Genomic DNA, 13,329 nt, shown 5'->3' on the forward strand with positions numbered 1-13,329 from the left:
GCTGGTTGAGCCAATCGGAGTTGCGTTGTTCCGCCGCAGTGCAACAGGTGCTGCTGGGAAGCAGAACGCCCTCCACGCAATCAACATAACTTGCTAAATGGAAGCGCTTCTGTCACTGGTATGCCCAGCAGGACCTTTCTCCGCAATCTGTATTAGTCCCCACTATCTTGGACTATTTATGGTCTCTCAAAGAGCAAGGTCTAGCGATGTCTTCTCTAAGAGTGCATCTTGCAGCTATTTCCACCTTCCATCCTGGGGAGGCTGGCAGTTCCGTTTTTTTCCCACCCTATAGTTTCCAGATTCCTCAAGGGCTTGGAGCAACTCTACCCCCAGCTCAAACGCCCAACTCCTACCTGGGACCTGAACCTCGTCTTAACCAGGCTCATGGGGCCCCCCTTTGAGCCTTTGGCCACATGCTCGCTGCTGTACCTGTCCTGGAAGACAGCTTTCCTAGTCGCTATCACCTCGGCTAGACGAGTCTCAGAACTTCGAGCATTGACTGTGAATCCTCTGTATACGGTGTTCCATAAGGACAGGGTACAGCTGCGACCACACCCGGTGTTCCTCCCTAAAGTCGTCTCTGCCTTTCACGTTAATCAGGACATCTTCCTGCCAGTCTTTTTTCCAAAGCCGCACTCATCGCGACGGGAACAGCAGCTGCATACTCTGGATGTCTGCAGGGCTCTCGCGTTTTACATCGAGAGGACCAAACCCTTCTGGCGTTCACCTCAGCTATTTGTAGCAGTGGCAGAACGTATGAAGGGCATGGCAATCTCTTCCCAACGGATTGCTTCTTGGGTGACATCCTGTATTCGGGCTTGTTATGACTTGGCTCACGCCCCGAATGGCCATCTCACCGCCCACTCTACTCAGGCTCAAGCCTCATCTGCTGCGTTCTTGGCCCATGTCCCCATACAGGAAATCTGCCACGCGGCCACCTGATCTTCCGTCCACACCTTTGCATCGCACTACGCATTGGTCCAACAGTCTAGAGACGATGCCGCCTTCGGCTCAGCGGTCTTACATTCCGCAACGTCTCGCTCCGCCCCCACCACCTACGTAAGGCTTGGGAATCACCTTCTGGAATGGATATGAGCAAGCACTTGAAGAAGAAAAGATGGTTATCCATCTTTGTAACTATTGTTCTTCGAGATGTGTTGCTCATATCCATTCCACACCCGCCCTCCTTCCCCACTGTCAGAGTAGCCGGCAAGAAGGAACTGAGGAGCAGATGGGTCGGCAGGGGTATATATCAGGCGCCCTAGCGGCGCCACTCAGGGGGCACCCTGCCGGCCCACCCAGTGTTGCTAGGGTAAAAATCTCCGATGAACGTGCACGTGGCGCACGCACACCTAACTGGAATGGATACGAGCAACACATCTCGAAGAACAACAGTTACAAAGATGAGTAACCGTCTTATCCAGAAGGATTTGAGAGACGCTGCTTTTTTTCCCTAAGGATTTTATTTCTGTTTGGTTTTTTACTGTAGAAATATCAATAATGTCAAATCTGGTCTTCCCTAGCTGTGTGGAACGATAACTGGAAGGTATAAAGGATACTTAGAGTGAGATCTTAACCCCATGAAGAGATGAATGTGTTTTTTTTCCGTATGATCGATATTGAGTCTAAGGACCGTGAGGCTGTTCTAGCTTACGCTGGGGGACTACCCTAACATACAAGGAAGTGCAAGGGGAGCTTAAAGCCGCCTTTTCCTCCCCCCTCACATCCTGTGCTTAGCAGACTTTTTGGATAAAGCCGAGAATCAGAACCCATGGGGCAGGTTCTCCACCATGCCTGAGTTCCACTGGGACAATAGGGGATGGGGCGGGGGGACTGTATGGAGCTAGTTGTGGTTTCCTGATCTTCAGCCATGCTGCCCCTGAACAAATTAAAGCTTCATAGGAACAGCTGCAGTTGATACCACTGGAGCAAGGCCCCCATCTTAAATCAATGGAAATTTGGGCATAGCAGAGTTGTGCTTTGGTGCTTCCCCCTTGATATGCCAGCTCCTCTGTCTTCTTACATCAGGGATTGGGGAAGAGCTGGCACAGGATGGGTTAGAGCTAATGCTGTTCCAGCTTTCCACTGGCCTGTTGTTTATCTGCACAGGGGAAATTCTCCGCTGAGTGTCTCTGTCCAATTAATACCACTTATGCATGACAAAGTATCTTTAACAGTGGTGTTTTCTTTCTGGACACTGCTCTGGTCTGTTTAATATGTTTTCAGAGCAGTGCCTTCAATCCAACTCTTCTTCAGCCAGAAAGAGAAAACCAGACTTATTTAAAAAAAAACCCCAGTAAAAGGCTTTGAGAATTTAAACCTACTTCCAAGGAAGATTGTCTAGAGTATTGTATCTAATGATCAATCAATCAGGAACTCTGTGCCAAATGCTTCAGGGATGTTGTACAGAATCTATCTAAGCATAGACATAACCAATATTTCTCCAGCAAGTTAATATAATAACACAAGTCATATTGAATGTGTGCAAAAGTCCTTTGGATGTATTGAAAGCTAATCAGTGTACTGTTAGCAGAGAACAAAGCAAGCCTAATGAAGATGAAAGATTTGGGAAGTGTATTTTTTTCTTTCTTTTAGCATGTTGCTCCTGTTGATTGGGTACAGTGTTAATGAGTTAGATATCAAATGAAATGGAAACTGCTTTGTGTTTTGAATGATCTCCTTTCATTCTTTGTCCATCGGTGTTTCCATTAGAAATCCTGTTTTTAACTCAGCCGTTAAAATGCTCCTTGAGTAGAAATTTGGCAACTTCGTTTTTTCCCTGGATAGACATTTGAAATGTTCTTTTCATTTGAAACAAAATTTGGTTAAAATCAGTGTGGCTTTTTATTTTCCCCTTAATTAGGGAGCATCTCAAAATAGCCTTTTCAGGCATTTTAACTGTATGTCCCTGTTTTTAAAAGCACCTTATTTTCTAAATGTGAATTTTTCAAGCCAGTCATCTACAATATAAGCTAAAATATGTAATTTAAATTGCTAATGTAAAATCTGTTTTATGACAGAGAGATGCAGGAAAATGGCAACAAAATATTAATGAGATGTTAATATAGCCGACAATATGTCCTCAGTAGAGGATCCACACCCTTTGGAAACTCAAAAACTTTATTTTGACTACAGTAAGTGTGATGAACCTCCAGTGGTCAAAGGGGATAGAGCTTGGGACCTTCAATACTAGGTCTTTTACTATTTGATCTAATAGAGTAGCTCTCTTAACTGATGGTAATAGCAGGCTCTTATCCTTTCTATGGACAAGCTCCTATAGGTAACATACAATATGTTTTACATATTTACAGTATTACATGCTCCTCTAAGCAAATGAAATGTGAAGACAGATGCTCATGTGAGTAAGGCACTGGGCTGGAATTCAGGAGTTCAAGTCCTGGCTCTGCAACGACTTCCTGTGTGGCCTTGGGCAAGTCACTTGTAAAGGGCACTGTCTCTGGCCACGTCCAGACTAGGTATTAAAATCGATTTTAGATACGCAACTTCAGCTACGAGAATAACGTAGCTGAAGTCGAATTTCTAAAATCGAGGTACTCACCAGTCTGGACGGCTCTGCATCGATGTCCGCGGCTCTCCGTGTCGATTCCGGAACTCCGTTCGGATTGATGGAGTTCCGGAATCGATGTAAGTGCGCTCGGGGATCGATACATCGCGTCCAGACTAGACGCGATATATCGATCCCCGAGCTATCGATTTTAACCCGCCGATGCCACGGGTTAGTCTGGACGAGGGCTCTGACTCAGTTCCCTGTTTTGTGAAATGGGACTAATAATGCCTTCTGTCTTTCACTCTGTCTCTTACCTATTTAGATTGTAAGCTTTTCGGGGTAGGACGACCTCTTACTAAGTGTTTGTAACAGTGCCTAATACAGCAGCCCTGATCTCATCTGGGGCCCCAGAGTGCTCCCACAATATGAATGATAGGGTCATCTCATGGGCCACCACTTTGTGAAAGTCTCTACCAGCGCACACTGTCAACAGGGGTTGAGCATGGGAACTTCAGCACTAACTTCAGATCTTTTCAACTGGAGCAAAGCTCTTATCCTTTACATGGACTAGCTGCTAGAGTGAGACATCTCACGCTTAGCCAGCATGTTACATAAGACATATACGGGTCACAGTCTGAATACGTAACGCTCTGCAGACATCTGTATTTACTAGTACCGTCTAGCTTTAAAAGAAGATATTACATTCTGTACACTGGGAATCCTTCTTATTGTAGCTGCTGAGCTAGTGAATTCTATTTCATTGAAACTCCTTTTTAATTGATCCTGTGAGGTGCTGAGAGCCTTCAGGTGGTGCTGAGCACCCTCTCTTCCTTGGATTTCCATTCAGTAACCACCTTTTAAAGCTCTCATCCCCCTGCAGTTTCAGCTCCCTAGTGAACTAGAATCAGTCAAACTGTTTCAATGAATTACACGGTCCAAATTGTAGTTACAATTACCAGCGTGCACATGCTCGTAGGACCATATTCTGGAGGAAAACTCTCACAATGCCTATTGACGTCAGTGTGAGCTGTGTGCGCACATGTGCTTCAAGGCAGAATATAGCTCATTGTGCTGTTTTACTAAAGAAATGGAACAGCTGTACTTCATCCACTCCATGAGAATCTGGTGGTTAAAGGTGGGCTGGATGTTGTGCGGAGCTGGGTCTGATGAATCTGTGACTGCTTAACTACGTGCAAAATCTCCCCCATAGGCGTGCATCGCAGCCACACTGATTCTGCTAGCTCTGAGTCTGCAGGAGTTGCTGCAGAGTGCGGCTTTCCTAACTAAGCAGTTAACCCTTTTTATTTGGGTATGGCACAAGAACCAGGATGTGCCCTTATAAGACGATGGCTCTACAGTTACTTGTGCATTTGCTGGGTCAGTGTTTAGGTGTGTGGAACTGAAGTTGCAGAAAGCTTGCCACGTAATAAAACACAGTTTCTAGTCTTTTTTTAAATCAGTTTTCAATAATTAGAGGTCTGAAACCCAGACTGTTGTTTTGCGAGTCATCACCCCTGCATAAGCTAAAAATGCCCAAGTCTGAAATTGTTGAAATACAAGCTGTGGAGACCTAGTATGGTTGAGTTGTTCTGCGTTACAAAAGGAGCTGTGGGAAACATACTGTACCTACTTTTAAAAAGTAGCACACAATGAAGATGTTTAAATAATGATTCATACAGTCCCTCTGATCTGAACTATGTAATTCACAATAGATGGCAGTCATACTATATATTGGCTGCATACTTCTCCTTGTGCTGGCTGTTTTGTTGAAATACAGTGTGCTAAAGTAACACTGCAACTGTAACAGATGCATTGACCTGAAAATGCCTGAAGAATGATTTAGCTCAAGTAGGGCCCATTTTAGTTCTATTTTCATATTTACAGTCTAAATATCTGCAGAGAAATTCTGGATTTCTACAATAATGGAGGGAATTTTTTTACTAGCATTCTATTTGCGATTCTCCTATTGTTTGCTAGGCTGTTTGAGGGACCCTGAAAGTGTATTATTATAAATCAGGAAAATGAATGGATTTGAAGCATTAAGACTTTATCCTAACATAACTTTGTGGTAGTTGTTATAGCTTTTGTGGTAATGGGAAGAATACTGTAATTAAAGATGCACCTTAGATTTTTTTCTTTTTTTTTTTCTTCTTGAGAGAGTCTCTTCTGTTTTCATTTGGTCTCAGTTCAAAATCTGGAAAGTTTGAGCATAATCTGTGTAGTCATTTTTAACAAAGCAAGTGGGGAAAATAAAAACTAGGAAAATATTGTTTTTATAAAAAAGTCTAATTTTTCTGTGCAGAAGTAACTCAAAAATGGCAAAATTGAAGGCCCCAATCCTGCAGTGTGATATGTCCAGGCAGACTGATAGCCCCATGGGGAGCCCCATTGACATCAACAAGGCTATGCAGATAGTTAGCTGAAGAATTTGCTCTATATTTAAAGTTTTCTCTGATTCTTCCAGTACCAAAACTAAAAGTTGAGCCAGTTTGTTTTTCTTTTTGTGTGTTATCAACAGAGCTGTTAACTAAGTTCTGATTGTAGGATCAGGTTCTGCCCCCAGTTATACCTGTGCACTTCTGTGGAAGACAGTGCAGTTTGCATAGGTGTAACAGTGCAGAATATGGCCTGAGGACACTTATTGCTCCTGATGGTAGACCAAGCAGGAAGAACCCCTCTTGACCTCGACAATCAGGTTGTGTTTTTGGAACTGGCACTTTAAAATAATCTTGTTTAAGTTGTTTATTTCAAGCTCCTTGGGGCAGGGACCATCTTTTTGTTTTGTGCTTGTACAGCACCTAGCCCAATGGAGTACTGGTTCATGACTGGGCTATCACAATACAAATAATAAATAATCGTAATAACATTTGATTTGGAGTAAATGCAAGAAAACTAAAAAAAATTATAAAAAAAATCTATTGTCATGCTGTCTATTGTCACCACTGAGAGTACCATCCTCAGGACAGACTGTCAAAAAACAATGCATAAACTCCAAATTGGTTGTGTGTTCTATATTTAGCAAATGTGAACACCTACAGCGCTGTCATAGCCTTAACATGGAGTCACGGATGATCCTCTTGGGCACCCTGGTCTATCTTGCTGCCCCAGCAAGCTTGCCTTTTGTGACAGATGATCCCTTATACCAAATATCACATCAATATTCAGGTTACTCCCAGTCCCGAAGGACCAGTCACTTACCCCAGGTAAATGGTACTTCAGATCTCAAACCAAAGGCAATGCTTGTGGCCAATCCTGTAAACTAAAGGTTTGTTAACTGGGAAAAATAAATGAGTTATTAACAAGGTTAAAGCAGGTAAACATACACACACAAATGAGTTACAGCCAGGTTTCAAAAGGTAATAGAAGCTGTTATAATATACCAACTCTGTATTATGTTTAGATTAACTCAGGTGAAACAGCTGAGGACCACTTGCTTATGCTTAGAAATCTCTGCCCCTCAGAATTCAAGCAGCAGAGAAATAAAGTTTCTTCTGGTCAGGCATTTTTATTCCCTTCCCCCACAATTCAAGCTGTGATGGGATGAGGGCTTGTGCATATACCCTCTTCAGAGGTGTGGGAAAGCAATCAAAGTTTTTTGTTCCCTAATGTTCCACAATGCCTTGTCTGGTGTCTGTAGGCATTCTTGTGTTGGGAAGGAGATAACACCTCTTGTGGTAAACTAATATTTCACACCTGGTCATGCTTCTCCCCTGACTGTAGGGGGTTTACAGTCTTAGCAAGTATTTTTATAGTTACAGAGCAAACACATAAATATTGTAACATGGAATACAGATGTAAGTAAGAGTAATACATGCAGTATCTTACAAGTATTTTATGAAGTCTTAATATGTATTTAAATACATGCTAGAGTTATAAAAAAAATACTAACACACAGGTGAGCCAGACTGGTTTCCAGTTATGCATTTGTCAGTGTTCAGTGAGGCCTAGGGGCCTTGGCATGAGCTGGCACCTGGTCTGCCACCATCACACCTATAACAGTACAAGAGTATTTCGAATAAGTCTCGTATATTTAGTTGTTTGGTTGTTCAGTTGACTCTCTCATTCTTATAAGAACGGTCAGAGTGGGTCAGACCAATGATCTATCTACCCTAGTATCCTATGTTCCAACAATGGCCAGTACTTGAGCTTCATGGGGAGTGTACTGAACAGGGAAGTTTGGAGAGATTCACCCCATCTTCCCCTCCCTGCTCTGGGCAGTCAAAGACTAACGATTGCCTCAAGCATGAGGTTACATCCCTGACTGTCTTGGCTAATAGCCATTGATGTACTTATCCTTCATGAACTTACCCAGTTCTTGTTTTTTGAACCCAGTTATACCTTTGGTCATCACAACATTCCATGGCAATGAGTTCTGCAGGTTAATTTTGTGTTGTATGAAAAAGTATTTCCTCTCTTTTGTATTACACCTGCTACCTATTATTGTCATCATGTGACCTCTGTTTTTTATATTGTGGGAAAGGTGAAATGACCCTCATGATTTTATAGACCTCTATCACATACCCTCTTAATTGTCTCTTGTAAACTGAACAGCCCTAATCTTTTTAGTCTCTTCTTGTATGGAAGCCGTTCCATGCCTTTGACCATCTTTGTTGCTCTTTTTCTGAATCTTTTCCAGTTCCACTATTTCTTTTTTGAGATGGGGCAACCAGAACTGGCCATTGTGTGCAAGATGTGGGTGCATCATAGATTTATATAGTGGCATTATAATATTTTCTGTCCCTCTCCTAATAGTTCCTGGCATTCTGTTAGCTTGTTTGACTGCTGCTGCGCACTGAATGGAAATTTTCAGAAAACTATCCATGATCGCTTTCTTGAATGGTATCAGCTAATTTAGAACCCATTGTTATATACGTGTAGATGCAATTATTTTTTCCAATGTACATTACTTTGCACTTATTAATGTTGAATTTCATCTGCCATTTTGTTGGCCAATGACCCAGTTTTTTGATATCCAACTGTAATTCTTTGCAGTTAGCTTTGGATTTAGCTATCCTGAGTAATTTTGTATTGTCTGCAAACTTTGCCACTTCATTGTCTATCCCTTTTCCAGATCATTAATGAATATGCTGAACAGCACAGGTCCCCTTTCTATTCTGAAAATTGACCATTTATTCCTACCCTTTGTTTCCTATCTTTTAACCAGTTACTGATCCACAAGAGGATCTTCCCTGTTATCCCATGACTACTTAGTTTCCTTTAGAGCCTTTGGTGAGAGACTTTGTCAAAGGCTTTCTGAAAATCCAGGTATGCTATATCAACTGGATCACCCTGGTCTACATGCTTGTTAACACCCTCAAAGAATTCTAATAGATTGGTGAGGCATGATTTCCCTTTACAAAAGCTATGTTGACTCTTCCCCAACACATTGTGTTCATCTATGAGTCTGATAATTCTGTACTTCACTATAGTTTCTACCAGTATGCCTAGTACTGAAGTTAGGCTTTCTGGCCTGTAATTGCCAGGATCACCTTGGGAGCCCCTTTTAAAAAATTGGGGTTACCTTAGCTACCTTCCAGTCATCTTGTACAGAGGCTTGTTTTAGTGATATGTTATCTATATGTAACTATCTATATGTTAGTAGTTCTGCAATTTCATATTTGAGTTCCTTCAGAACTCTTAGGTGAATACCATCTAGTCCTGGTGACTTATTACTGTTTAATTTATCAGCCTTTTCTGTTGACATATCTATGTGGACCAGTACTTCAGATCTGTTACCCACATCAGAACCATTCTTTCTGGGCATCTCCCCTACATTGTTTGTAGTATAGACCTATGCAAAGAATTCATTTAGCGTCTCTTCGGTTGCCTTGTATTCCCTGAGTGCTCCTTTAATGCCTTGGTTGTCTAGTATGTTTGGCAGGCTTCCTATTTCTGATGCACATAAAAAAAATCTTATTGTTAGTTTTTTGCATCTTTAGCAAGTTGCTTCTTAAACTCTTTCTTGGCCTATCTTACTATACTTGTACATTTAACCTGCCACAGTTGGTGCTCCTTCCAGTTATCCTCATTAGATTTGACTTCCAAATTTAGAAGGATGCCTTTTTGCCCCTAACTGCCTCCACCACTCTGCTCCTTAACCAGGGCGGTATTCTTTTGGTTCTCTGTCTGTCTTTTCTAATTTGGGTTATACATCTAGTCTGAGCTTCTATTATGGTGCATTTGAGTAGTCCCCATGCTGCTTGCAAGCTTTTAAGCCTTGTGATAGCTGCTCTTAATTCCTCTCTAATGAGCATCCTCATTGAGTTCCCCTTTTAAAAGTTAAATGGTAGGTTTATCACCTCTACAAGGATGTTAATTTTAATTATATAATGGTTGCTATTATCGAGCAGTTCAGCTATGGTCACCTCTTGGACCAGCTCCTGTGCTCCACTTAGGACTAAATAAAGAATTGCCTCTCTGCTTGTAGGTTCCAGGGCTAGCTGCTCCAACAAGCAGTCATTTATAGTGTCTAGAAATTTTACCTCTGCATCCTTTCTTGAAGCAATACATACCCAGTCAATATGGAGATTATTTAAATCCTCCATTATTATTGAGCTTTCTGCTTTTGCAGCCTCGCTAACCTCCTGTAGGATTTCACAATCTCCATCACCATCCTGGTCAAGTGGTCAGTAGTATATTCCTTCTGCTATACTCTTATTGTTCAAGCATGGAATTTCTATCCATGGAGATTCTGTGTTACAGTTTGCTTCATTTAAGATTTTACCTTACTTGACTCTGTGCTTTCTTTTACATATAATGCCACTCCCCCACTTTGTCATTCCTATATATTTTGTACCCTGGTATTACCATGTCCCCTTACTTATCCTCATTCTTCCATTCCTGTTTCTGTGTAACAGAGCTATCTGGGAGTTCTAGTTGGGAAGTTATGGGGGAGCAAGAGCTTGAGACAAGATTTAGATTGAGCATCATAGTGGGAAGAAAACATGCTGTTAAAACAGACTTTCAAGCCTGTCATGCTGGCTAAAGGAAATACTGATGTCAGATAGAGCAGCAGAGCAGTCATTTGGTCAGTAATCTTACTGTGATATCATACCATAAATCATGACATCATTACATAAGTAATTTTCTAGGAGTTTCTAAAATAGTGTTGGTTAGCACTTTCCTCTCCCTCTCAGGCCTGTGCACTAGGATGTATGGCACAAGGGGAGCCTGGCTTTACAGAGGGAAGGATATGAAAAATATAGTATCAATAAAATATTTAAGAACTCAGTAAAAACATTTCTACAGTAGTTTTCTGTGAAATATTTGGCATATGCAGAAATCATGATGGTGTGGTATAAAATGGTTTTACTGACACTTAGTTTGGGTTGACCTGTTAAGTTATACTTGGCGTCACCACTTTGGTAATTTTGGGTATATCTACACTGGAAAATGCCCCTCCCCCAACTAGCCTGTGGCATTGAGTCTCTGCACCATGCCTCATGCTTTGGCACTAAAAATAGCAGTGTAGGTGGTTTTCATGTGGAGTGGAGTTCAGACTCTGAGACCCACCTCCCTTGGTGAGTTTCAGAGCCCAAACTCTAGCCTGAGTAGGAATGTCTCTGCTGCTGTTTTTAGTGCTGTTGTCTGAGCTGAAGTCGGTACTCCTGGATTCTGAGACTTGCTGTCATGAGTGCAGTGGTTTTTTGCAGTATAGATGTACCCTTGGCTACCTCAAACTTATGCCACTAAAACCATTATACATACTTATAACTTTCAAACATGCTCGCTCACCCACACTGCTTATGCTTAAAACTGACTTGTTTAGATAACTATGTAATGTCATCTCAGTATTTGCAGTGTTTCATAGGTATTTTTAATACTCAGGAATGCTGCAAATACTAAGGTAGAATTGTTTCATTATCTTTCTCGAAAGTTTTTTATGTGCAACCATCATGTGTAGGTGTTTGTCTGGATTTATGTCTACCTACATGAATGATCATCTCCTTGCGTATGTCCTCCAATGCCAAAAGTTAAATTGTATTAAATGCCGTTAAACAATAATACCTTGGGTGAAAGATGCTACACAATAATAAACACAAGTGTCTTGCACCACTTTATAATAGTTTAATGCATTAAGCTTCACAACCTCACTATGACATGAGTAAGCATTATCATCTCCAGTAATAATGGCTAAACTGAGTCACCCAGCAGTTAAACACTGTCCACTTGGCTATGTCTTCAGTGCAAAAGAGGTGTGTTTAACCCTCTCTCTTTCTTTGTAAAATCCTAGTGGAGACAATGCATTCTAGTTTCACCTCTGTGTAGTTAGTCAAGGGCAACCCCAGGTGGGAGGTGAAGTGTTGAGTCTGACTGGCTGCATTGAGATAAAAATTTACCCATGCCTTGTCTCACTAAGATTTTACACAGTTAGCTCTATCTCAATGGAAAATCACCACCCCCCCCCCTTTTTTTTTTTTTTTTTTTTTTTTTTTTTTTGCAGTGAAGATGTAGCCAGTGGAACTGAACTCTGGAATTTTGATTTGCAGATGCTGGCTTTAACCACTGAGCCAATGTACATAATAGGTGACTGAGCAAAAATAGGATACTTGAGTATAAAACCAGTGTAAAAATGATGAAACAAAGTTTATAATGAATGCCTTTCTTTTTCAGCTTAATCCACACTATCCGGATGGGAATATTGAAGGAAAGGTCATGGTAAGTGGAATGTTTTTCTTTAAATGTACTGCAGGATATTTTGTTGTATTATCAATCTAATATAAAGTATTAGCCCCAGGTGGAAGGGATATTTTTGTTTTACTTACATATAAAACACAAATTATTTAGATTCTTGGTGTCTCATTGAAGCCCATCAGGGTACTGGGAGGTGTAATCCATTAATGTTTATAAAGTGCTTTGAAATCTTTGGGTGGAAAGTCCTATATTACTGGACTGAAGTGGTAGTGGTATTTGACTATTCACCTTTTCCTATAAGGCCGAAACATTTTCAATTCTCCATAAAGCAGGAGAAGGAAAGGGAAAAAGAAGAGGGTCACGGAGTATTGAAAAGGTTATGGCAGCACTTTTGATTACCATAGCCTCTATTAGAGTAGATTTCCTGCTGCTTTGAATTCTGCTACCTCCATGCTTGGTTTCTCCCATCTACTGTGCAAACAAAAGCGCAACTAAGAACTATTGTTAGGAAAACTTTTCTCGTACTTAATAAAAATGTTTGGTTTCGAATGCAAATGGAACACTGTGACATCTCTATACTAGATTGGGGACTGAGTTGTTCAGGGATTGGTAATGGGCTAGGGTGTCTTTCATGTCTTTGAAGTTACTTGGTTGACTCCTGTGTCATATCGGCATGTACCAGCTGGTAATTGGTATTAACCAGTTGATACTGCCTCGTGGTTGCATATGTGACATTTAATTGGTTGTCTTAATTCTTCTCAAAGTAGATGGAATTCCACATTGCCCTTCAGCAAAGAGACCAAGGACAAAATAAACTTGGTTATTTGTTGAGTTCTGAATCTCTGCAGATCACAGAGCAAACAAAGTCTTGGTCCAAAAAGAGCCGACAGCCTAAGGTCTGACTCTCAAACATTTAATCCAGTGCCTGGCACGTACTGGCAAAGTCAGTGGGGCTGTTCATAGCAGTAAGTGTTACTCCCAAATGTGTTTGCAGGGTTGGACCTTTAGAAAGAAGTTTATAAGCTAATACATGGAGCAATGAGACTGAGCTACCCTAGCATCCCTAGAGATTTTCTTCAGATCATAGTAAAGGCACAATAGAGAGTGTAAATGCTTCGGCTTATAGATCCTACCCCATCCAAGGCAGAGCATATAGACACTGTGGGTATGTCTACACTACAATCAAA

The 13,329-nt window shown here is 41.3% G+C and overlaps 1 protein-coding gene across 1 annotated transcript in view; it reads left to right on the forward strand.

The window, feature by feature from the left end:
- ITPR2 (inositol 1,4,5-trisphosphate receptor type 2) overlaps positions 1-13,329 on the forward strand; it is a 374,378-nt gene that overhangs the window by 102,381 nt on the left and 258,668 nt on the right. The window contains exon 10 of the mRNA XM_030540942.1: positions 12,122-12,166. Within this exon, the coding sequence (XP_030396802.1) occupies positions 12,122-12,166 (45 nt within the window). The remainder of the gene's footprint in view (positions 1-12,121; positions 12,167-13,329) is intronic.

Source organism: Gopherus evgoodei, chromosome 1 (assembly GCF_007399415.2).
Source record: "Gopherus evgoodei ecotype Sinaloan lineage chromosome 1, rGopEvg1_v1.p, whole genome shotgun sequence".
NCBI lineage: Eukaryota > Metazoa > Chordata > Testudines > Testudinidae > Gopherus > Gopherus evgoodei.